Here is a 27,682-nt window from a genome sequence, read left to right on the forward strand (position 1 = left end):
AGGAGTCCACTTGATGAACCTAAGGACCATCTACCTTGCAGTCTGGGGATTTGCTTCAGCTCTGCCTCCCTTTACTAATACCTACAAGTACTAGATCCTCTGCTGGACTCAGAGGATGCAGATGACCAAGATATACCCAGAGGAGCTGCAAGGATGGGGCAGCAGTGGTTGGTGGGACATGTAAATAAATACCTCAATACTAAGTAGAATATGCTTTTAGATATGGACACATGGTGCTTTAGAGGTTAAATAGAAGAAAATTCCACCCGAGAGAGGAGAATGTACAGCAGACGGAGCATGGAATTTGGACTCAGGCAGACCTTGGCCCCAATTCCCTTCATTATCTGTTAAGGGCAAGTTAGTGACCTCTCCCTGAAGTTCAGTTTCTTCAATTATAAACTGAGGGTGCTATCACTGAATTCAATAGGGTTGTCACAAGCTTGTATGTTGCATTCGTGTAAAGTACAGGAAAGTCCTATTTTAGGTGGGCAGTGCCAGAGGGCTCAGCTCTGTGAGTGGGATGTAGGATGAATATCAGTTGCACTTTTCCCCTAAACCACCTGCCACATATGTATGTGGTGTCCCTAGACCTCAAGGGTGAACTTTCATACAGACCCATCAACACCATCGTAACAGACATTCACTGGTTTGCTATAAGGCTGTGACTTGAAAGGCTCGCAAAGCAAATTAGTCAAGGATTTATAGGAACATGGACATTTCATGTACTGAAGGATGCCACTTTTAAAGCAAGGAAGAACTACATGCACGTTTTATTTGTATTTTAGCAGGGAACTTGGGCAGTCCTAAAGAGGAAGCAATGGATTCGGGATTTACTGGAGTTCACAGTAAAGCAGCAAAAACTGATGGGATTCCTCAGGAAAGCACAGTGGATAAAAAGGCTGAGCCGGAATTCACTGGCATGGTGAATCTATGCTCTGGCCAGTTAACACTTCACTGTTCTCACAACTTTATGCCAATTCCCACTTTTGCTCTGCCTTCTTTCTTCTGTGGCTAGCTTCTTCTTCGTTTTGGTTCATTACAGAGAATTCTCTCCTAATAGGAGCATAAATTAATGAAGCAGATGTATCACTATGGCACTAAAGACATTGTCAGTTCCTCAGACTGGTAAAAACCCTTCATATCTCAGGAGCAACTGTTACCCACATTTAATAAAACTATTGTATTTATCCAATCAAAATTATTCTATGTACAGAAACAAACATAAACTGCCTGCATTTATAAGCACTTGTAGGTAGTTTCAGATCTTGGCCTTTTGCCAGCAGCTGAATTCTCATATCCTTATTTGCACTGAATTGACTCGAAACCTAAAGTCTGATTATATATAAAAGACAACTGCAAATCAGACTCATGATAACACATTTAGTCAGAAACTATTAGAGAATAAGACATGAACTGTAAGAAATTTGTGACAATTCTATTTAGAAAATAAGCTAACACAGAAAAGAGAAAACACAACTTCTTTTATGGGACTTCAAACATGCAAAAGTAAAGAGAATATTTCAAAGAATTCCCACTCAGCTTATATACTACTCAGCTAAAACACTTAGCACCCATGGCAGACCCTGTTTCAACTACATCCAGCTTTAAAAGTGAGTTATTTTAGCTTTGGTGTTAGGAGCTCAAATGGTACACAGGTCTATTTAATGGAAGTTCATTAATGCAAGCTTCTCTTTATATAGGAAACAACCATTTAAAAAATGGAGGCAAGATTTTTTTTAGAAAAGATTATCTTTCAGGATTTGGTGTCTACTATATTGAGAAAGACAAAAACATTAAAGAAAAAAACATGCTCTTAATCCATCTTAATAGTTAACCTTTTCTTGCAGAAAAAAATTCCATGATTTGAATTATCTGACTATCCTCCTGGTCACAGAGATTTGATGTATACTGTGTGGACCTCTTCTTGGGCATTTTGCAACACTTGAGATGCCTGAATCACCATCTGTTCTGTGTAAGTGTGACTCATTAGTGGCCACTGTTTTCAGTAGCATCTTGCTGGATAAAAGTACTGATAATTTAATTAGAAGGAGTCAACCATAATCATTGGGTGAGAGTGGAATATTAGTCATCAACTTTCTAGTCCTTTGCAGTGGCTTATTCCTCTATAGTTTGGTATTTCTGACAACACCTCAGTTGATGTTGTCGCTTGCTGAAGGAGCTGGTATGGTATGGAGGAAGAGGAGTAGGGTAATAGGGTCCCACTCTCACCTGACCACTGACCTTATTACACCATCTTTGCAGTCCCATTCCCTTCTATGGGCCTCCATTTCTCCATGGGGGGATTTGGAGTGAATGGTTCTCAGACTATCTGGGACATATGGTGTTCTACGTCTGTGTTTCCAGCTGTAAAGTAGGCATTTTACAATTGTGGTGGACTCATGCTAAGGAGACCCCCTGGTCCCCACCTGCTGGTATCCATGATTTGCATAACCCCCCTCGAATGTGGGCAGGGCCTGTAATTTGTTTTGAACCAAACATAGGCTAAGATGAGGCAAAGATGATGGGATGCTATTTCTATGACTAATTACGTGAGATGTATTAACAGTTTTTCTAGAAGACTCTTTCCCTTGTTGCCTTTCACAAACAAATGGCCATGTTGGGGAGGACCCTGTAGCCAGGAACCAGTGAAGATGGTGGTCTCCAGTGGATAGCCAGCAAGAAAGTAATGTCCTGGGAATGGCAGCTGCAAGGAACTTAATTCCACCCAAGCCATGTGAGCCCCAACCACCCACAACTCCCAGGTGGAGCCTATGAGGAGAGGGCAGCCCAGCCAACACCTTGATTTCCGCCTTAAGAGTCACTAAAGTGAAGGACCCATTTCAGTGGCTCCTGGTCTGACCCACAGACACTGCTTTAAGCCACCAAGCTTATCATAATATTGGTAATATCAATACATAACTAATATAATAGGATAAATATTAAAAAACAATCATTTTGAAATATAAATGAATATTCTTGTTAGAAAAATACCTAAAGGAAATTTAATAGTGAAAAATTAATTGGAAAGCCTGTTTCAGTCCATGGTGTAGACTAAAATCTACTGACTATCCTCTTAAGATCTTGCTCAACACTGAGCTACTCCTTTTCAACAAAAACTTTGATGACATATTATGAAGTTTCTTTTCCAAGCATATAGCCTGAAGTATGCTTGATTCTGTTAATACACAATACTGACCACACCATCACCACCTGATATATGCCAAATACTTGATATAACGTGAACAACATTTACAAGGTAGTACTAATTTTGAAAAGAAAGAATAGAATAGCGTTGGCAGGAAATGTAAACAGCAAGCCACGGGGTGTTTTCAGGCACTTCACAGGAGGAATTTCTGTAATGGGTCTACCCATTCACAACATCCTGGGTGTTAGAATTTCAGATAACCTGCGTGTATTTCCAAGGTTATTAACAGGGCAGGATTTGTTACAGAGTGGGACAATCCACATACACATTGCTTCTTGGCAGACAGTTTGTGCACCAGATTTCCACAGTATACACATTTCCTTTATGTGGAAAGAGGCACTAGCAGAACTTTCATCTATGGACTTTTGTGAAATAAAGTTAAGTAACTTCGGGTATTTGGGGGGTTTGTGGAGAATTATGTTACATGATACTTTACTCCCTTGTAGAGAAACACATAAATGTGAGATCTCCTATATGAAATATTAAAGAGGTCATTAGGAAAACCAAGGGCATGAAAGACAGTGGGCACAAAGTGTCAATTTCCTGGCTTTGATAATGTATTATAGTTATATAAGATATTACTATTGAGGAAGGTGGGCATCATGTATTGGACTTCTCTTTATTATCTTTCCAACTTTTTTGGTGTATGATTATTTCAAAATAAAAGTTTAATGGAAGATAGTGAACACATATTTAATTAAGTTCAAACAACAACAACAACAAAGTTCAAACAACAATGAGGTTCAGAGAACCCTCATGGCTATGTTGGGGGTTGGGGGAAGGAGAGCATCAAAGAAAGATGTCTTACTGAATATAACAATAACCTTATCATCAGAAGTCATTGTTTTGTGCTTTTGTTGTGCTACTTAGGGTATATGTGATATAGGCAAGCAAATTTCTCAAACTGTTAAGTTTAGCTCCCATCTGTAAAAAGGGATATCATGTTACTCATAAGGTTAAGATAATAATGAATTAAGAGATGAAGAAAGAATTGATTGTGAAGTACCAAACGACTATAAGGAGGTATTTACACAACTGACTAAAGTAGAAGAAAATTGTTGACAAGTATAATCCAGTAACAAGTGGTTCATTACTACACAGATATACCATTAAGTTATGCCCCCCACTTTGTAAGAAATCATAGTTATGATCTGATGTAACTGCTAAGGTGAGAGCTAGTTCCACCCCTCAAGAGTTTCTTTGTAAAAAGGAATCTGTTCTTTATCCTTCCACATATTTGAATACTGGTGATTCCTGATGAGGATGAACTCAGTTCCCTGATTTTCTCATACCAGAGAAAATTGTGTTCATAGGCACAGCATGAAAAGAACCACCTTGCTTACCGACTTCATCCTGAATCTCCTCGGCCACAGCAGGCACACTGTAGAGCAGGGAGAGAGACTGGTTCATGCGCTCGTAAATCACACGGAGGTGTGTCATGACCTGCACCGAAGGATGACAGCTCCAGGTAAACCTCCTCTAGTAAGGAATAGTCATTTTCCTTTTCAAGCACCACAGGCAGACACAAACTTCTAAGATAAAACTGACAAAATCCTGCTGGAACTTTTAACCCAAAAGGGCATCCTTACCTGTCCGTTCTCCCATCTTTTAATTCTCTAACGTTGGGGCTGCTTTAAACTTCCCATATAGTAAGCTTGTAGCCATACAGTACAGAGCCAACTGAAAAGAACATTCCTGCCCAACTGATTCCTAACACTGAGGCTCCCCAAATAATGCCTAATGTCCTAAATAGGTTTCTGTGCAAATCTTCCAAAAGATAGGAATACATTTCAATTTGACTAGATATTTCATGCTATTTATTTGCTCATTTATTTTAAATTCCTCTGTGTAAGGAAATATAAAATTTCGGATTGCCAGAGGTAGATTCCAGTTGTCAACCTTTGAGACGTATTATTATAAGACTTCATTTGGGGTCACATTAAATCCAAGCATTGTGGTAGCAATGGGGTTATAACTGCCTGTTACAATTTAGTTGAACCAATTTTAGAGGTTTTTGTTAATACAACCTTTTTCTTCGTCTTAGTCATCAGAGTTTTAAATGGTTCCTTAAGAATAAGTAGCAGTAGATGCTTAAGATTTTTATATTCCTTATGATTTTCATAAATCAGAATATGTCAAGCCACCTGTTGGTCTAAGACAAGCCTTTAGAATTTATCAGGTATTAAAGAGTTCTTGCTACAGAGCACACCACCCATAGCTACTCTGGGAATACCTAAAGATCCAAGTCGAAAAGCAGGAGTGCCGGTTGTCAAAGATGCAGAAAACAACCACCCTCTGTGCCTACCTGGGACCGGATCTGGGCAGCTTTCTTTGGATCCACCATGCGCACATGTTCAAAATGCTTCAGGGTGTGCTGCCTGTCTTTCTGCTCTGCACGGACATACTTCTTTAGCATGTTGAACACATGGCGAGGCTGTGGGGGCAAGAAAAGGAAACAAATTTCCAGGTTTGTGCAAAATATTGCTTCTTCCAAAGGCTTTGGGTCAGAGGTCCCAATGACTCATCCCATGATAGAAAGGATTGTGAGTCATCTTTTTGCAATTCTCTTTTCTATACAATTCTCCCACTCCTTTCTTAATGGGTAATTACTTAGTCCACTGGCCACTTTTGTTTCTACTAGAGTACTTAGCATCTGACATGTGTGATGCTTGTTCTCCTAAATCAATACTTTCTTCTTAAACAGCAGCATTCTGCTCCTGGAGAGTTGATATTGGATCTGTAGATTCAAGTTAGGTCCTTCCCCTCTGTCCACCCAAATGCACAGGGGCACATATGAGAGCACATTTCCACACGCAGTCTTAGTGGTTCTCTCAGCAGTAATGCTCCACAAATAATCCCATTGTCGGTAGTATATACAGTATAATAATCAAAATGAGGAAAATAATTGACAACTTAACCACTACCAATTTGTAGGCCAAAGAGTAACAAATTCTAAGAGATATTTTCCTAGGAGAAAGGCTAATGCAGAACTGTAGTTATTTGACTTTGAAATTTAATTAAATTCTTTCCACATCATCAGATCTAATTTTTTCAGCAACAATTGTCTTAAGTGCTTCTGTTCTTTTCTAATTGGTTCCATTTCAATTTTATTCTAGTCTTACTTGAAAACAGTTATGCTAATGAAAAAAGGACAAAGCCTCTTTCATCTTCAACAATTCCATTGCTGTATGCATTCTACTCTATGATTTTGTAAAATGATTTCCAAAGACATACATTTCTTCATAGAACAAAACAAAAAATGACCTGTGGAAGTTCACGTCAGGACCAGAATTTTGGTCATTTGCGCAAAACTTGTTACTGTTAATTTAGGAGTCATGGGCACCTGAAGACCAGTTGGAAGGTACAGAACTTACTCCCAGGAAGTATGTTTTGGGGATGGAGATTATAGCATTTTATGGAATGTGCCTCCCCATTTTGCTTCATTAACTTAGGGGCTACCTCCTCAACATCTGAGTAGAAGTGGTACCCTTTCTCTGGGCTACCATGAAATGCTATGAAAATTTCCGTTATTGCATTTAACATAGTCTATTAAGTTACTTCTGTTTCTGGCTGTCCTATTCAATTGTGAGAGCTTCAAGGGCCAGATCTAGTCTATTTTTATCAGGAATCACACAGTACTCAGGGCCTGACTGAGAGAGGGTACTCTGTAATTGCCTGTATTTATGCGTTCCACAGGCCACATTCTTAGGAAAACAGGTAAATACATACAATACAAAGAAAATAAACCTGTGCTTATCTGCCTTATTTATTTGTTACCCCAGAAAAAAATGTGTGTCTCCATAATCCCGCAAAATAGGGCAGACATCACAGCTTAAAACAGCTTTTGGCAACGTATCATTTCAATGCTTATTTGACTGTGAAATCTGGTTGAATCAACAAATCAGAGAATGGTCTTTTAAATCTTAAAAGAATAAAAGTGGTAAAAGATCACAATTGACCAGCTACATCAGTAATACATATATTTAAAAGATCATAGGTTTATACACACTAATTAAAAAGAACTAATTTTTAGAAGGTCAGAAATTCAAGTCTGACTGTTGCTGAGTGTGACAGATATTTTGTATGCAGGATTGTGCAATCAGTATTTTTCATACCCTCAACGCTTGCTCATTATTCAACACCCAGGCCTAGAAAACTCCCTCTAGTTCTATTACAATTATACTTCCAAGGCTGAAGACAGAAAGGGTTGCACTAATTGCAATTACCCGTGCTGTCCTTGCCCCTCACTTACACAGTTGACTGGCTTAATGTGTTTCTTAGTTGTTCTATTTAATTTTATTCTATTAAAAAGCCTTTACTGTTTTGAAGAAAATAGAATTTTTTTCTTTGAAGAGCTCATGTAAGAAAAAAATACTTTAGTTAAAATAAGGATGGCTTTATGATGACATAACTTTCTTCTTTCTATTTCATTTTTGTGCAGTTAGTGATGTAAGAATGTTTCTGTAAGGCACTTTGTCCTGAAAGGGTTTGTCCACCAAGTGTGTAATGGCAACAGCAGAAGGTAATGGCTCCAAGCTGGCCTTGGCACACGGCACTCAGCTAAATCTCAAAGTATGGGATGGCGAGGTTGTCTCTGGTAACTAACATCTGGGGGTTCCCCTTCTTCCACTATCCCACAAAGGGCATACACTCTCACTTGCTAATTACCACTGACATCGATTTTAAAATGAACACGAGTCTCAAAATTATCTAAGCCTCAATTTTCTCATCTGTGCAATTCAGATAACACTATCTTTTATATCGAGTATTTGAGTATTAAAAATGTTAGTTACCCAGCATAATGCTCAGCCCATAGCAGGTATTCAGTATACATCTATTTCTTCCACCCAGTCCTCCCTTCCAGCCCCACACCCTTCTTTCCTCTAAACAGTAATAGTTCAACATTTATTGACTGCTTATGAGGTTATATGTCTTATGCATAGTTAACTCAACAAATATTCCTATCAACCCTGTGCAGAGGCACAGCTGCTCTTCCCACTTCACAGATGAGGCAAATGTACCCCAGGAGAGGGTGAGGGCTTTGTGGTTGGTTACACAGAGCAGGACAGTGATAGAGCAAGAACAGGCGGCCCAATCTCTGGCTGCAGAGCCCGCCTTCCTCATCACTATGTGATCGTGCCTTTGAAGCAAATGCTGAAATGAACCGAGATAAAGACAATTCCAAAAAGTAACTTGAGTTGAAAACAGAAAGAAATAATTGAATGGTTAGAAACTAGAGTCTCTTCTAGGAGTCCCTGCCTGAATGTCTAGATCTTATTAAGCTCAGACAGTATTCTTTTGGGACATGCTAATACCCTCTCTTTCAATGTAATGGTGCAAAAAACCTCCAGATTTAGCTTATTCAATTTCTCAATTACTGTCCTTGGTTTCTGGCACTTCTCTATGCTTTAGCCAATGTGTCCGATGTAGGGAGGAGAAACAGCAAGATAGGATGGTCTTTTGTCAATCTGTTTAGGGTAACTGGAAAAATGAATGAAGGTATTGGTGAAAAGGCTTTTGTGAATGTAAGGATTCTAGTTCGAAATCTATCTTTATCTTGTGAAGATGGATAATTAAATGGCTTAAAATTGCTTATCTCATTTAGTGACTGACATTTCTTTGTATGCTTCAGAACTATATTCCTATCACCCCTCCCACCCCTGCCAAGTCCCTAGAGCTTGACAGTGACACCAGCAGCCAGGCTTCAGGCTTTCGCAATTCCAGAGGCCTCAGCCTGGCTTCTGCTCTCTGCCAGGGAACAAAGCTCCTACAAGAATAATGAGCCTTGAGAGCCCAAGTAGGCCGACTTGATCACTGCTTATGCGCACTCAGATGCACACTGTGAGTGCCTCCGTATAAATATAAGTCGTTTCTTCCTACTGCCTATGCCTTGGGACATGTGATAATTCAAAAAGATGCTCAGGAAGACATTACAGTGTCCCTCCATAAATGAATTACAGGCTTCTATTTGATTTATTCATGTACACACATTCTAAGAATCATGCTTAGAAATGAAAAGAAAATCAGATTAGCTTTTATGTTGCAGTAGGCAGAGAAATCATACCAAGTAAAAATAGTGGTTGTATCTTCACCTTAGAAATAAATAATATTTTAGTTAAGAAAGAATAACAGATAACATTTCCCTATACTTTTATATTTTCATTTGCTTTAGGTTAAAAAAAAAAGAAGCCATGCTTTGGTATATGATTTGTGCATAGTTTATTCAAACAAAGAAATAATTGCCTTTACAACTATTAGCCAGAATACAGAATTCCCAAGGCATAAAACTAGGTATTTCTAGAGCTGTATCATATATTGTAGAATAAAAGGGAATCTCAATTATATACAGTTTTATTACATCATTATGCTAGGCCAAATATAAATTTTTTTAAAATTTTAATTAAAACCACAGAAACATTCATATGAAAATAATGGAGAAAAATACCTGGTTATCTTCATAGAAATATAATTTCTTTAACTGTTTCTACTATTGTCACAATACTTAAAGACAGGACTATTCACATGATTAGGAAAAAAAGCTTAAGAATTCATCAAAAGCTATTGATACTCTCATCAAAGATACTGATAGTTAAGTAGAGTTTCAGAAACATGTTTTTAACTTCTGTGCATCTAACTTCAATCTTTCTCAAGTCTTTAAATCTTCTGTAACTAGCAATATACCATTTTTGTTGCCAAATTTCTCTTTATCACAATTTAGATATTTATGTATTAATACTGCAATCTGGTTATACTGGCATTGGATGGCTAGTCTTATTATTAAAATTTATAGAAAAGAACAGAAATAATAAAATGAAAAGATGTACCCAAGGGGGCAAATTATATCCTATTCTTTTTATTGTCACTATTGTTTTTGAAAGGGTTTAGCCCATAAATACAAAGTATCTGTTTGTTTCTGATATGCTACTTTTCAATTTGCAGTAAATTCATTTCATAGTCACACTGAATTAAAAAAAATCGGAAGTAATTTCTGAAAGGGTTAAGACTGGGCATTTCAGATTAGACTTAACCTGAAAATAGACTTACACTTAGGAACATTAACCATTTTTCTCTTTTGGAATGCAAGTCTAACATCTCTCTTGCTGCGAAACAGTTCCTGACATAATTTGATTACTTAAAATGTTTGTTAATTAAATTAATAATAACCTAGGGCAGAATATAATTTTATAAGTAGTTCCAGGATCAAAATATATCCAAGTTAAAAATTACCATCCCTCTAAGAGATGCATTCCCGATTTTCATGGAACATACTGATTTTACAACCCCACTTGATCTATCATGCAGTGTGCTGGAGTCCTTTAGAAGTTGTTTTAACATGGAACGCTTCCCAGAAGAAACTTAATGGACTCTACAGCATGTTCAAACTATCAACAAAAGATTCATTTCATTGATTTCAAATGATGTCATAGCTTATTTTATTATGGAGGGAATTTTGATGTCAGATCTATGTAGGTAATTTTGAAAGAAATTCCCTGGCCTTTCTCTCGAAAAGACAGAATTTAAAAAAATTAATTCCCTCTGTTCTCAGGTAACATTGCCATTTCACTTGCTTCTTTTATGCAGTTTCACAAATTTGGTACCCCTGGACTTGTGCTCAATTATACACATTCAACTGATTCAATGCCTATCACATATGAATATATAGCTTTTTATTCTACAGTTAATGTGGAAGTGTACTAAATTGTGAATACTTGGCCCTCTTGTCCTACTCCATAGCATTATGCTTGATCTAGAAGTCTGGCAACTTGTCACAGACACTTGTGTCTTAAACTATTTCCTGATGAGACGGAATGATTTGTTGAGAGCCCTTTAAAGGCCTGGGGTATAATCCTGCCAAGATAAAGAAAGTAAATGAGTCACCATAAGGGGAGCACCCTCACCTTCCCAGGTCACAAGGGACTTAAAAAGCCCTCTCCTGGAACATTAAATTGCACCCTAGTGGCTTCCAACACTGAATGGGAAAGTTAATCACCCACCAAGAAAAAGCAATTCTCTCCTGTTCTCAAAGGTTCAGGGCCATTATTTTTACAGTTTAACACTTTGGATTTTAAGAAATCTCAAGCATATAAATGCAAAATGTGTAAAATCTCTGTGGGCAGGTTTAAAAAACACACTTAAGAGAGTTAAATCTCTTCCTGCTTTTGATGGGCCTGGGTTGAGTTTATTTTGCCAGGTTGGCCTTTAGCATTTTACATGCCTCCTCGCTGCTGCAAGCAAAATCTGAAAACAAACGAAACAAAAACATTTGGGAAACTTCTGTGGGAACCTTCAAATCACAGCCATGTTTATCATTAAAGTTAGGAGCTGAGCTACATTTTTAAAGTCTACTGCGAGATCTATCCACGTTCCTTTCTTTTCAAGAGCCCAGAAGTGATTATTTTTTTGTAGCTTAAAATGAATATAAGAAGGTAAACAATACCATGCCAAGTAGAAAACTTGTTTTCATTTTTAAGGATGAAATGAGAGTAGGTATCAAAATATAAATATGTACACTCAACCTTTGCTGGAATGAAATATGACATCCTGGCTCTCCACGTTTTGACAGCATCCAGTGAAGAGCTATTCTGACTTTGAAGGCAGTGACTAAGTAAGGTTCTGCTGTTGAGGGAATCTGGGTGGTGAAAATGGTCTCTGAGGCACAGGACAGCTTTCAAGTTAATGCCTTTTCTACATTCTTCTTGATTTTCTATTTAAGTTAATTCAATTAAAAACAGAAAGCTAGTGCCTGTAGTTACATACTTCCCGCTGGTCTTCAGCAAGATCCGTCTATTGAGCTTGGTGATTCAAGGTAAGGTAGAGAGGTTATACTGAGTGTGACTGGAATAGCATGCAAACCAGTTATCAAAGTTTACATGATTTTGTTCAATAAATGCTAATTCTCCCATTTTTCTTTTCACTCACTGTTACTGGGCCTGTCCTTAAAAGCTCTCAGGTTAGTGAGTCCCCCTGCACCCACAAATTTTTACAGATATCAATTAAAAATAAATGAATGGTGAATGCATGACTAGAGTATAGGAAAATTATTTACATTCCACAAAGATGATTTTCAACCTAGCAGGCTTTTAACTGTTAAGTACCTTCTGATCAGCTTTGGAAAATTTTGATTATATTCAAAACTCAAGGGAGAATGCTTAAAACATATTACTCATACTCAGCAAGTCATTTTTAATTTATTTACTACCCATTATATTGAGTTATAGATGTATCATATTTATCTTGGAGATATATGGTATCTATAAATGGAAATACATACATTCTATGAATGCTTCATATTTCTTTTGTGATCAAAAGTGAGTAGCTGAAAATGAAGGCTTGTAAGAAGGGAAGTTAGCAGAATCACAGAAAAACTAAAACAGCTAAGTTTAGCACCTCAATTTCTTTTTGCTTCATAAAATGTATAGTTACACCAACATCCATGCTGGCTAGAGACTGACTTAGTTGGAACCTCCTCATGCCACCATGAGCCTGCCTGCTACGACACATGCATGGATTGCCATTAGAATTCACCAAATAGATTTGAGCAGCACCTCAGCTTATGGACAAGGGACACTCCTTCATGGTAAGTCTCACAAATTACTATATTAAAGTTCTACCAAAAAATTTGATGAAGAGGTTTTCAGGAATCTCAGGAGAACTTTAACATTTGGCTGAACTAATCTTAAATAAGAAAGGAAAGGGTGTGGGTACTGAAAATATTGCCAATGTTTTTTTTTACTCAAATGTTGAGTCTGCGTGTGAAGCATCAGACACAAGCATGAAATTAACTTTAGTATGGATAAGGTGGCTGCAGTCATGAGCACCTGCAAAGAACAGAATACCATGAACTGGCACACAGAGAGACAAATACATATGGAAATATTTCTTAGTTCTCACACTTACAAAATGCTTCAAAGTTGTTGACATAAGGATAATAATTAGGATGTTGTCTAATGGAAGATTTAGACTAAGTATCTGTGAAGACATCCAAAATCTCAGAATTAACAAAGAAAGTTTTGGCTATTCATCTCTCATCTTTCAAACATTTCAATGCTTACTAATTAGAAGCTCCTAATTGTTTCTGGACATAATCCTAAAATGGAAAGTTTCTTTTAAGTTGCTATCCAGCCTTTAGTTTAACTGGAAGAGACCCTACTTCAGCCCAGTTTATTTTCCTATTACAGAGAACGCTGAGCTTCAGGCAATATCATCACCTCTTTGTCTACGAAGTAGAACCCTGAGAGCTACAACAGGGAAGGCTCTGATGGTATTTAGCTCCTATTTCGTCGGGCCACGGGTTGCTTGAATATGAGCTCTGATAACATAAGCCAGAAACCCAGGGGGAAAGCTGGTCGTTAAACGATGACAACTGTGTTCTGACTAGTCTTTAAGTTTGGTAGCTTGGAGGCCTCCAAGGGTGATGGAAGCCATGTCTGACGCCACCTTGGAGGGGAATTTAACATTTCTTGGAAAAAAAGAAGGATAATTCCTTGATTTTCCAAGGAAAGTTTCAGAAGAGTAAAAAAATTGAAGGAACTGATCCTCAGAAGAATCACCAGCCCTTTACATACTGAGCTTTTCCTAGATGCAAAGACACAACTGTATTCTCTTTTTATTCCTGGGGAAAATAAAACTGTTATAACTATATTGAATATTTGAAGTACGTGTGTGTCTATATATAAAATTCTAAATATGATTCAAACAATGCCCTTTAAGATTGGCTTTTCAGTGTATCAGCCCAGGAGGTAGGTAATTAATTGAAAAAAAGAAGTTTGGAACATAAAATGCATACACAGAGAGACTTATAAATATCATTCTAGCTTCAGAAAAACAAAGATCACATAATACCACCAAGCTTGGGTTTAAAAATATAGAAATAAGTATGGATTAAAACGGAGCTTCAAACAGACTGCATGAAAACAATCCATGGTTTCAGATTCATGCATTTTTGAATTCTGGGACTGTATGGTAGGATGTGGTCAGGGTTAAGGGGTAGTTATTTTGCAGAGTGGTATCAGCTATAGAATCCACAGAAAAAACATGTTGAGTAATTCATTTCCTTACATTCAACTAATATTTACTGAATATTTCATATTTTCCAAGTACTGTGTTAGGTATGCAAGAGATCTCAGAAATATTTATGGCTCCAATATAAGATGTGATTCTCCTCAGGCAGCAATAGGCAAGATCTTGATTTATGACTTTCAACAATAGTTTATCAAAGCCCTCAAGAGAAGATTTAGAATTCTCTTGCATTTTTCAAAGTTCAAAGCTAAGTGCCATGTCAAAGGTATATGTTAAAATTTAAACAAAACTCTCAAAGACAGTAACTTAACAAAAATGGCAGGTAAGGCCAAGACGGTAGACCTGTGAGGAGTCAGCCACAGTTTTTATAACATGGGAGAGTTTTACACATTTCTGGGTAAGAATTCAAAAGAAATCCTGGGAAGAAACGATGACAATCTGATTTTGTTTTCATATACTAAACAGTTCTCCCTGTCCAGTTTCTAATTTTTATTTCAAATAAACATGCTGTCTCATTCTAGGGAGAGATCAACAGATGCGGAACAAGCATAATTACAACTAACCTGAAGTTACCCTCTCTGATAGCACAGGAAGCTCTGGCCACCATTCTTCTTGCCACTATCCTTCCTGTGATGGCTGATGGGAATGAACCAGAAGATATGAAATGTCCATTTGTTAAAAGACACCATTCATTCCTCATCTTATTTTTAGCTCTGTCAGTGACCATTTAGCAAAAACCTTACTTCAGAGAATGAGCTTTCAGCTGGAATGCCTCAGTAAATGTCAGCTATTAAGATTCTGGTCTCAATACCCAGCATCTGGCCCTGCTCTGGGACATGATCTCAATGGCCTCACCCCCAAAATTGAGTCCTCTAGAATAAGAGAGTAACCAAGGAATTTTTTCTCCATACAGGCATAAACAGAATTTTGTTGAGGAGTGCTAGGAAAGAGATTTTTTTCTGAATAGAAAATGAAAATGCTAATGTGAATATTCTTTTCAAAGACATTTTGTTCAGAGAGGAAGCATGGTCTGGTAGGAAGGCAGTGCAGCCGGAGTGATTCACAGCTCCACCCTGCCCATTATTAGCAGTGCCGCCCTGGACCAGCTACTCAATCTCAGTGATGTCATCAGGAGAAGAGGATGCTGTCTTGTTATCTGGAGGAGCACCAAAACTCTTTTATGGTTCCTCAGAGCTTTCTGCACTGTAACTTTAGTACAGCAAGAAAAATCAAAATGACGAAGAGAATACAAGTGCGTTGCTCTGGTTTAGTGACATAATGTACACACAGACTGCCACTTTCGGTCAAGATCAAGTAACAGGAACACCCTGCCGCCTGTAACAACTAAAAAATGGACAATGTATATAGAACTATGTTCATGCAAGATGTCAGACATCACGTGAAGGGGCAGTGAACACTGAGGAACAGTAAACAAATGAGGTGAACTTTTTAACTGTCCAAGCTTACTGCACGGAGCTTCCAAGCTGTGGCTCCATGTGTGAGAAACCCTGGCAGAGGCGTGTGGACTCCTGCAGTTGAAGATATGGAGGGAAGGTCTGGGGAGATGAAGGTGGCTAGCAGTCACAGGAGAGTACTGGAGAGGTGGGAGCTGTTTAGAGGGAGAACCCGGAGATTTGCAGATGAGGCCCCTTGCGGATGCAGCTCACTAATGATCAGTGCACGCATGTGAAAGAAACCAACGGAGGCTGTGGGAAAGAACCATCCAAAAGGATTAAAAGTACCAGTTCTGATGGTCACACAGGGTCAAAACAGTACTTATTCCCACCACCTGGATGGAAAACCTCAACATGCACGGTGGATTACTCACAAGGATCTTGCCTCAGTATTGGGAAGTAACTGGCCATAGACTGATAACTGCTCTGATCCCACCTAATAAATCTGAAAAGCAAACCCAAAAGAATCAAACTGTGTCCAAGTTATTTAACTACATTATAGGAGAAAGTTCAAGAATATTTATAGGTATACAAAAATATCCAGCACTCAACAAAGTAAAATTCACAATGTTTGACAGCCAATAAAAATTACTAAGAATGAAATGACACAGAAAATATCAAGCAAAATGAAGAAAAATCAATCAAAAGCAACACACAGCTGACACAGGTGTTAGAAGTAGTAACCAAGGATAGTAAGAGTTACTGTGATGCATTCCATAGGTTCAAGAAAGTAAGTAAAGATATGGAATAAAAAAAAAGCCCACATTAAACGTCTAGATATGAAAGCTACAATGTTTGAGATGAAAATAGTCAGATGTGATTACTGGCAGATTGAAATACACCACAGCCTATCATAATCACAATGCCCAAAACTAATGATGAAGAGAAAATCTTAAAAGTAGCCAGATTAAATAAAGATACATTATTTAGAGACATAAAGGATGTTATTGGTGTTCTTGCTGGAAACAATGCAAGTATGACTACAATGGAATATCATCATTAGGTGGTTGAAAAAAAAAAAAAACCTTCATCCTGGAATCCTATAGCCAGCAAAAATGTCTTTCAAAAACAAAGGTGAAATAAAGATGTTTTCAGACACACCCAAGCAAAAGGATTCTTCACCAGTTCATATGCATTAAAAGAAATTTTAAAGGAAGTCCTTTGGTTAGAAGGAAAATGATTTCAGATGGATCTACAGAAGGAAGGAAGAGCACCAGAAATGGTAACATTATAGGGAAATGTTTTTCTTATTGTTTAAAACTGTTAATTGTTTAATGAAAAATAACAATAATGTAGCATGAAAAAAGCATGAAAACAAGAGCCCACTAAGATTGGGAAAGGGGAAATGGAAGTTCTCTATTGTAAGGTTATTGAAATGTATGTGAAATGATGTAATATCCTCTGTCCTAGCATGATTATTTGAAAAGTCACTTGACCTCAGTTACATCACACATGATGAGGGAGCTGGGCTCGGTTACAAGGAAAGTCCTTACAGTGTTTGTGGTTCCCTGACTTCAGCTCTACCATGAATTGTTACTACCCCCAAGTGTATCAACTCCAGTCAGGTTTGGCACTTTGAGTCCCTGGGAAGCTTCTCTGACTCCTCTGTGTACAGGTATGAGTACCTACTATGCTGAGACGACCCTGCAGAGGCAGCTGCCCTGTGACCCTTGGGCCTTCAAGATAGAATGGACTCAAGTTTAATTTGTGAATTAATGGTGCTCATGGCATTTCTCCAGATTTTTTTCTTACAGCCTTTAGTCTCTGGTGTCTGCAAGCCTACTGTGTGTGCTGTGCCCTGGAGTGAGCTGGGAAGGGAGACCTTGGCGAGACTTACCCGAGGGGGCACAGCCTGCAGGGCAGTGATGTAGTTCTCCAGAGCCAGGCGGCGGCGGTCATTGAGCATGGCTTCCACTCTCGCCATGTGCGTCTCCACCAACTGCTGTCTCTCGTTGGCTGCTTCTTGCTCCAGAGATTCCACTTTCTCCTGGAAATGCTGCCATCACAAACACATACACATCTTAATCGGGAACTGAGCAAGTAGGACGGGGCAGAAAATTCAAGCCTTTTAAAAGAGATACCCCTATTTCATTTCAAAGATTTCAGTCATTCCAACAGCTTGACTAATTCAACATGTTTTATGGGTTATCTCCTTTTCCTGCACTGCATCCCCAAATCTAAGTTCTCATTGTAAATCATTATTTTATATGGTCCCTGAAGACTTATTTGACTAGCCATAATGTAGGGTAAATTTATGTATTGTTGAAACTCTAAGTTATATTGCATATTTTAAAAATTCCTCTTACTCGAAGTATTTTAAGAAAATGACCATGATATCCTTGCAGTTACCTTAAGGTAATTTTGAGAATGAGTCCAGTAAAATATTCTAACTCTCACATGATTTTTGTAAAGGGAAGAAGCCGCAAATTATAGCAACCACCAAAAAGATATTATTGATAAAAAGTAGACTGCAAGTAACAGTAAGAGTTTTATGGAAATGAGTTATAACTTGAGCTAACTGGGAGCAAATATAAAGCAGGATTTAAGCGACTGAATTACTAGACAATGATTAGCAATAATCCAAATTGTCGGGAATATGAACAATCATACATGAGGTTACAGTGGGTGCTGGAAATCTGTAGGTACTTAATAAATGGGTTGTGGGCACATGCAACTTGGTGGAAAAGGGGGCTCAGGTTTTACCTGGATAACTGCTTTCTTATCAGCTTTAGGCAAGTTCTTTGCTTGACGTTCAGCTTCTTCCCATTCTCTCATGACCTACACAATAAGAAAACATTTGAATTTAAAATTATCAATTCTTTTTCCAAATATAGATTTAATTAGATTAAATATAGATTTAATGAGATTATGTTTTTCTTCTATATTTGTCATTTTAAACATTAAAATAAATTATCATATTCCATTCCTATCCCAATAATATTTGACATCCCACTAAGATGTAAATAATCTAACATAGCAGCATATTACACATAAATGTTCACATTTTCTGCAGGAATAGGGCTCTTTGAAACCAAGTTGGTCTTTTTCCTTTTCTGCAAGATGGTCGAAAGTCATTTTATTTGATGTGCACAAATGTCGATGATGGATAAAAGGCATTTATTGCTTGAACAAGGTTTCCTAACATTAAATTGAACACACTGGTTTTAGTCTTTTGTGAAAGCAAATTGTGAAATTTTGAACTATTTTTTGAACATTACGGGGGGAAAAGCATACGTAACATTTTATGTGTGTACACATCCCATAAACACAGTGCCAAAAAGAAGTATATAATGGAAGAAGGAAAAGAAGATTTCTGCTGTCAGAGAAATCCTAAGATCTGCCCCACTGAAGAACTAATGGGTCATTAGGGCCTTTAGCTTGACAACTCTCATTATTAGCAAAGAATACCCTGAATCCCTCTAGAAATCCCAAGACATTACACATTATAATGTTCTGATTGTAGCAAAATGTGTTCTTGGCAATAATGCTAATTAAGTAACCAGACAAATCTGTTTTGTAGGAAAATAGAGCTTCCTCCTCTTATCCTTGATCACCCAAGAAGACCCCGAGAGAAGTTCACTCACTGATTTGAGTGCAGAGAGCAAAGTCTGCAGTCGTGCACACCGATGAAAGGAAGCCATCTCAGATTCTTACCACCTATGGCTGCCTTTTCAAGTAGACTATTTGCTGTCAAGGGGAGTTTTTTTTTTAAATGTAACTCATACCTGAGCTGGTAAAATGAAGAACAAAACATTAACCAAGCAAAATAACAGTCTGTTGACAGATGGGTACTTGCATACTTTGTGCACATACAAGGCTTAACAGAATCTGACTTCCATACTTGAAGAGCCTGCTATATATAGCTATTTATCCCTAAGAAGTAGATTTTTCTGACATCCTTCCTTCAAGAGGCTTGGAATGAATAGCTACTGATAGGGGACTTTTTGAGATAATACCACATCAAATCACCATGTGGGGTTTTAATGAATCATTTTATTGTCTATGAGCATTAATCTGTTGGATAAGATATAAGATGAGCTTCCCCACATTGTTTTCATGAAATTACAGAGAAAATAGGATGGAAAGGATTTTCTCTTGTACTTGAAGATCATATAAAAAATAAAGTAAAAGGTCCACAAAAAAATTGGGACAAATGCCCCCCTGCTATGAACAGTAACAGAATACAAAAGAAAAGAACACACTGTCCCAGATGCTTTGGTGTCCTCCCAGGGTTACTGAAGGGAACCTGTGAGGAGGGGGGCTCTTGAAGACTACTTTTGCTTTATAGATAAAATAAGGTTTGCAATAAGAACATTTCAATTTCCTGCTTTCGAGAATGTGGTGGTATCTACCAACAAATTCTTCAAACAGGGATCTCAAAATTAGTTTTAGAGAGAAGCCAAATGTTTTATTGGAATGTGAAAACTGATTTCCCACATGGCCTTTACATTTTTACCATCTCATCTTGCATATTCAGAACCTGGACTGTATGCTTTGAGCTGGGAAAATCTGGAATGATGAAGGAGATTTACCTAACTAATGAATTGAAAATAAACACTACTATAGAATTCGAATCAAATTTTGATTTTCAGATTTCAATTTAACAACATCCTACACCCACTTTATATATGTTGTAGGTGAATAGAACCATTCACCTCTATTATGCTCTCTAGGCCTGCCAATTGCAAGAAAAACACACACCGTAGGTTCAACATCTCTTGGAACAGTGACATCCACTGAGGTACACTGATTACAGGTAACAGGGCCATTACTGCTGACTTGCTACATACCAGACCCTTATATTAACGGCTTTAAATAAACAATCTATCTCATTTAACTGATTCCTTAAAACAGCCATGGTTAACCCCATTTTATGGACCAGGTTAAGTTACCTGCTCAAGGTCATGCAGGAAAAGAGAATGGAGAAGGAAGGACATAAACCAAGATCTTTGTGGCTCTGAAGGCCATGCTTTTGTCCCCTATGGCCCCATTTGCCATTGCTAAATGGCAAATCTAAAAGGTGAGCTAAGTTTATTTATATTTGGTAATAGGAAAAAGTGCTGTTTTTCTGAGATATTGATGTTTATCCTAAAAATAATAAATTCAGAGAAAGATTAACTTTCATTTTGAAGAACCTCATTTTAAGGATATATTAAATCATTAAATTCTTAATATATACATACTATTTATTTTATAATTATACAGTAATAGGCATTCATATAGATTGCTTAGTCTTATATTTTTAAAATACTATTCATAACATACCGCAACAGAAATTTACAAATTTAGAGTTATCATGAGCCCCAACGATAAAACTCCAAAATACAAAAAACCCCAAATCTTCTGTAGCTACAAGAAAGCAAGTATCACAAAAATTATAGTGAAAATCAATTAAAATTCTCAGGATCTGGGCTTTGCAGTTGCTCTATATTTTCTTATAAAGCAATTTTTCACTGCATGCACAAGTATCAGTATTATCAAGATTTATAGATCTTTAAAGACTTGGTTGTTTAAGTGCAGAGAGAATGACAACTAATACATAGAGATTTAAGAGGCAGGCAGGTTCAAAGTCAAACAGTCCCCAGAATCTCAGTACCATAGATTATGAAGATAAATGTTGACCTCAGGCATCTCACTTTCCTCTGACCACTGGGATGTAGAGGACAGTAAGGTATGCTCCAGTATAACACCTCTTATCTCAGACACAGAAAATAACTGGAAGATGAAGAAAATCTACAAAAACTTGTATAAACTAAAACATGGGTTAAATAGATGAGCTAATAAAATTAAGTTACTATTCTAGGAGAAATCCATAATATCTGAAACATATATATCTGAAACTGGGGAGCAAATATTCAGAGCTAAGTGAAAAGAGCAGTGAGTGCCTGTCCCATTTCGAGGACTGTGGGGTATAAAAAATGGGTGAGATCTGGCAATGTGAACAAGAGCGGGAGGGCACTTCCAGAAGGCAATGATGGCAACAAAGGGAAGTCCAAGATGAGCTGAGTGTGCATTGAGCAGAGAGGCTGAACCAGAGTAGCAGTTTGATGCTGCAGACAGCAGCAGAGGTGGAAGGAGTAGGAACACTGGAGTTGCCATGCAGGGGCCAAGTCTAGTGTCCAGACTTGGAGTGAGCAGGGCAGGTGGGCAGTGGGCTGGAGTATAAGACCGAGAGATAATGAAAGGAGCTTGGCTCATGGGCTTTGGAGCGGTTGGTAGGCATGCGAAAGGCACACTTGCAGGCCAACCATCTGCTGCCTCTAGGAACTGGCCAGTCCTGGGGCAGGCAGTCTCCCTATAGGGCTCCTAAGGCCCCGGATACCAAAACATCAGGAGATACAGACAACAAAATGGTATGATTAATGTAGTCTACTCAAGACTTATTATGAGCTTAGAAAATACATGCCAGACAATTTCATGAATTCTATTTAATGTCTTACCATGAGACCTTTCAAATATTTGTGCTAAATATCATACATTCTAACATTCAGCATAGAATATTAAAAGCAAAAAAAGAATGACTGGCTTGAACCTGGTAGCTTTTTTCATTCACTCATTTGTTTCCTTAAGTCTGACTTTTCCTACTTCTTCTTCATGTTCACTCTGAAGTGTATAAACTGCAAGTTGGAACAGGCAAGTAAGAACTGGATATGTATTTACTGAATGAATGAATGAAGAATCTGAGACAGGGCTAACATTTTCAGTATTTTCTAACTCTAATAAATCAGTTCTTGGTTTAGGCATTGCTTAAATAAATAAATTAGCTATGCTCTAGACACAAGTCATTTTTTAATTTGTTTCATAAAGAATCTGCTAAGAAAAACAAAAAAAATACCCCACAAAATCACCCAAGGGTTTGCAGCACAGTGTCATGAAAGGGGCACTGGACTAGGAGCAAGAAAGGTTCATGTTCTAAGGGCCAGCTCTGAGTTACTTACATTGCTTTGTTCTAGAGTGAAAAACCACTCTTGAACCTCTCTGCGACATTATCTATCACTTATGGGACTAGATGAAATGATCACTATGGCTCACTTTAGTTGTAAGTTCCTATGGTCCTATGAATTAGCTTTGTACGAAATGCTAGGTTCAAAGTTATAATAATTTGGTATCTAATACAAAAATATTCATCTTCACTACACAACACTTCAAGGGATTTTAATTTACAACATCATGGTTACAGGACTCCATATACACAGAGTAATAAAACCATAGGAATGTTGCAGACGTAATTTAACTTTTGCTTACAAATTCTATTATCCTTAGTATAACTTGGTCTTTCCTAGGTGGCATGCATAAGGAGGATTCCCCAAACCCTAAACCAGTACTGATAGAGCAAACATTTAAAATTAAGACTTTATGTTTTTACAGATCTGGATGGAATTAAAGACTCCTTCCCACTCTTAGGCATTCATCAGCCACAGGGCTCCTGGGGAGACTCACAGGCAGAGGCAAGTCCAGATGACCCCTTTATTGCAGGGCTGATGGACTTAGTCACATTTACCTGGGACATTCTCTCACGGTGCTTGGCCTCCAGCCTCTCTTTGGCTTTCTGGAAATGGGCGTGTTCATTCTCATCTCCAGGTGTCTCAAGATACTTGTCAACGGCATCAGGGGTGCTGGCTGCTGTTGTAGGAACTATACAGTGGAAAAGAAGGCGTTTAAGAAGAGAAGCAGAATATCCAATCATTCAAAGAAAGCCATATTTTCCATTTATCCCAGAAAAGAGAATTTAGTAAAGAAGCACATATAAAATGTTAATGCTGTTTAAGAGAACACTCCCAGACATTGTGCAGCACAGTAAGGATGTTTCGTCCCTTTCAAGTAGAAGGTAAAGGAAAATCTTTAAAACAGTCCATTTTGCAGTTATAATATATTTTAAATTCTTTGCAAAACAAGCATGAGCAAGAGCAAAAATGGTTGTTTAATACAGAAGTGTCCCAAATCCCTATGCTTTGCTAGATTAACCTTTGTAATCTTGAAAGTAAATTATATTATTAATACTTCACCTAAAGATTCCTACAGAAACAAAGAAATCTCAAAATTAGCCTTTGCAGAGAAACTGTACCTCAGAATAAAGGTAAAATCTACATTATATATTCCAGATATCTTGATTACAAAGCATTCTTTTGGGAGAAGTATCTGAAAAGCCAGCAAAAACCCTGTAAGCATCAATAAATGCATTTCTGAAATCACAAAAGGACCTTTCTGCCTTCACGAAATCTGGCAATAGTCAATCAATTCATTATACTAGTTACCAAAAAGAAAGTGATTTTTATTTTGAATTCAACTAATAGAAGAGTGTACTATGAAACAAAAATGTCTTAACTCCTAAACCGAGTGAATTATACTACCTATACAAGCATTTTCCAAAAGATCAGTGTAATACTGAGTGAGAATTCAGAGCATTTGTGAGCTTATATTAAAAACAAGAAAAAAAGATTTTGATTTAAAGAAGAGAGCATGTTCAACCAAAAAAATGAAATTAGGTTTTTTACTATATCCTTGGGTCAAATTAATGGGTTTTATCTGAAAGATTACTCACATATCACCAATGGTCTAAATATTCTTCACTAATTTTATCTAATCTCTTGACTATTGTATTTGAGATATAATATCCCAAACAGGGCTTAAAAGAGAATTATGGTAAATAATTTTGGAACTAAGCCCTAAGATAAACTTCTTTTTATACATGTTTCAAGAAAATACCTGGAATCTTAACAACTCAAAGGCTCCAAGATTTGAACCAAAACCAGAAGGCTTTTTTTGTAATAATTAATTAATATCTTTAAAGAGAAATACTTGATCTGATTTCTTCCCTTCTATGGCATTCACTGTTTAAGAAGTACTTTTAAGAAAATAAAAGCAGTTTAAGTGCCTGTATACATGCTGCTTTCAAGTGGAAGGAAGGAGATGGGGCATATTCTTGGAATTATTTCTTAAAATACTTGTGTCTACTCTTCCTTCCCCCACCAGGGGATTTTGAGTCAATTGATCTGGAATTGGCACATGGTGTATGTACTGCAAAATATCTGTCCCCATCTTCTACACAGTAGATGAGGGAGAGTATTTCAGCAGGAAAAGGGAGAAGTTTGAAAGAGCATGAACTTTGCCATTAGGCATAGCTTGATTTCAATCACACCTTGATTTCAGTCTTAGAGTAGTCGTGACCCAGGGCAAGGAACTTAAGTGCTCTATGTCCCAGTTTCTTCATCTGTCATGCCAGTGTTCTAGGAGTGTTGGGAAAACTGACATGGGGTATTGTCACGCTGTAGACAAGGTGGCACACAGGGTACTTCATGTCAGTGCCCTTCTCACTTTTGTCTATCACATCCTAATTCTAATCCTCAAGCTTATGCAAACTGCAGGAAAACAAGCCGCTTTTACTTTACATTGTTGAAAATGAACTACACAGAGGACCTTGAAGTACCAACTATAGGAAAAAGAGTGCATTTTTCTAACAAAATATCTTTGGCATGACCCACATAAAAAGCTGAAATTATTGAAAATGAGTCCTTAATTTTTAAGAGTGAAAAATTATTTTTCAACTTAAAATCTTTTATACAAAAAAAGGTAAATGTTTTCTACATAATTGCAAATTGATATGCAAGTACATTTACCTTAATCATTTACCCAATTTGAAATGGAAGTGGTATTCAACATTTTACATTTCCTTCCCATGGTTTTAATTATTTTTTCATCCTTATTGTTACAGCTCAGAGGAGAACAAATTAAAGTTCTTGGGACATAATGCAATCTGGCAGAATGACAAAATTAGGCAAACCATATTTCACATTCTGAACAAATGAAAATGTATAAATGTTTCAAGGTTGCCTTCCCTGATCAGGACAGCCATTGAGCTCTAAATGATGTAACTGTAACATGGCTCTCTTTGGAAAATTAGAACTATAAAAGTTACTAAATATGTAGAAAGGTTCTCCAACTCTTAACAATTTGCAAATATTGTCTTCTGTTTTACAGGATGGAGAGAGACACTAAAATCTGAGTCATTGTAACCTCATTAGCCTAAGTTGAAATGTAGCTTTGCAATATTAAGAATAAAAGAATAAAGAAGTGAGCATACAAGGTGTATTTAATAGGATTAAGAATATTTCAGGTATTAAACCTTTCTTAGGTACCTGGAATACTGCGCTACAGCCTTATTCCATTTAATCAAATATTTCTCCTTTGAGTAAATCCCTGTTAGTGAAGTGGCGGCCCATGCTTACTTTAGTTGAGGACTTTAAGAAAAGCTCTCTCTCTCTCAATCTTTAATTCAAACTTTTAGCCATTCATACTAACCTCCCAACTCAATTAGTGTGGAATTTTCCTGCATTCATTATCAACCAGCCAACCAGCTCACTGTCCAGTCAAGGAGAGAAAAATGGTACATCTTGGTATTTTAGAATGAATTCAGTGTTTCATTATCATTACTCTGCAGCTGATGAGGAGGAAGGGGAGAACTTTTTAAGAAGGAGTTGGTACAGAGAATGATGGTCAAGGGCAGGAAATCCTGGACCCTATGTCCCTACCCTTTCAGGATGCTTTCTTTTGGGAACATGGCAGCTCAGGGACTGCCAGGGTGTACTCCAGGGCACAGGGGAACAGGAAGCTGTATACTGCAGGTCACTTTACTTAGAAAATGGAAACAAACTGGCTTTATGAGGGTTTACTTTTGTTGTGTTTTTAAAGCTGCCACAAAGCAGTTTATCCAGTTCAGAGACCTCTGAGATTCCTTAGGAATTGCGGTAAGGGCTCAGATTTCCAAGCTGGTGAAATAACAGGCTCCATTCATCAGCATCTACTATGCCAGCCACTTTTACATGTGTTCTCATTTAGTATGTGGAGAGAAGAAAAAATTAGTCCATTACATTAACTATGCAGAGGGGAAAAACTATCATTTAATATACTTACTCCTATTCCCGGACACACCAGTAAGTCTGAGTTTTGGATTAGGTACACCATGAAAAGGTTACTCTTCAAAGCAGAAAAGGGTGACTCGACATGTCTGGGGTACTAGGAAGGGTTTGGTTTAAATATGGAAAAACATGAACTGGCAAAAAACATGCTTCCTTATGGCACTGGTCAGCCTGTTTCTACCACGCAGCTGTTCCTGCCCCGAATGTTATCTGGTGAATGACCTCCAACCCACGTTCAGCTGGTGGGTTGAAAAGAGTCAGGAGAAGGTTGACATGGGCGTGAAACTGAATGTCTGTTTAGACCTCTGCCCCGGCTCAGACACGCGCACTCGTGCTTTCTGCATGCGAGCTCACTCGGTATATTCACCTTTCTACAGAAAACGCGGCTTAAAACTCAGAGCTGAACATCTTTATCTTTAGCTCTAGGTTTTGACTAAATGTTTGGCAGCACTCCCACCAGCATGCATGGGCTTTGAACTTTTCAAATGACCCGTAATACTGATTTTTCTGGTTTAGTCTTGTTACAGCCTTGAACACAGGTTGAATAGACCTGAATTCTTATCAATTGACTGGAATATGGTTAAGACATACACCTTTTAATCCTGAGAATGGGTGTCTAAATGTAATGCCAAACGGAGAAAATGCAAAGGAAAGCAGTTTCAATTCATAGCACATTATTGCCTCAGGAGAACATTCTGCTTCCAAAAGTTCAGGGGCATTCTGCACGAGGAATGCTTCTTCCTTGTTTTTTTTGCAACCCTGGGAGGTCGGAAGTATCTTGAGAAGCTGCAGCAGCATCTCAGATGTAGGCTATGCTGCCTTGATACTGTATGTGAGACTCATGGGAGAAATTAAAGAGCAAAATAAAGACCCTGTTCTTGGGGAAATATATTGTAGTGAGAGAAACCACGACCTCAAAAAGAAAAAAAAGATAAAAATAAATTCCATTGTTAGAATGTGATCTGTGTTATGGAGAGAAAGGAAACCTGAGCAGAGCTGAGAAGAATCAGGAATGCAGGGCAAAGAAGGTCAGGCAGAGACTGCTGCAGAAGTTGGTGACCAAGCTGGGTCTAACAGAGAAGGATATT

General features: G+C 37.7%; 1 protein-coding gene across 8 annotated transcripts in view; it reads right to left on the bottom strand.

The window, feature by feature from the left end:
- The window catches only part of APP (amyloid beta precursor protein), a 241,096-nt gene that overhangs the window by 54,943 nt on the left and 158,471 nt on the right, over positions 1-27,682 (bottom strand). For all 8 annotated transcript variants that reach the window (XM_017650815.3, XM_017650814.3, XM_017650813.3 and 5 more), the window contains 5 exons: positions 23,180-23,313; positions 18,382-18,456; positions 17,516-17,674; positions 5,511-5,639; positions 4,549-4,648 (listed from right to left, as the gene is read on the bottom strand). In XM_017650815.3, coding sequence (XP_017506304.1) covers positions 4,549-4,648; positions 5,511-5,639; positions 17,516-17,674; positions 18,382-18,456; positions 23,180-23,313 — 597 coding nt within the window. The remainder of the gene's footprint in view (positions 1-4,548; positions 4,649-5,510; positions 5,640-17,515; positions 17,675-18,381; positions 18,457-23,179; positions 23,314-27,682) is intronic.

The sequence above is a fragment of the Manis javanica genome, chromosome 3, assembly GCF_040802235.1.
Source record: "Manis javanica isolate MJ-LG chromosome 3, MJ_LKY, whole genome shotgun sequence".
Taxonomy (NCBI): domain Eukaryota; kingdom Metazoa; phylum Chordata; class Mammalia; order Pholidota; family Manidae; genus Manis; species Manis javanica.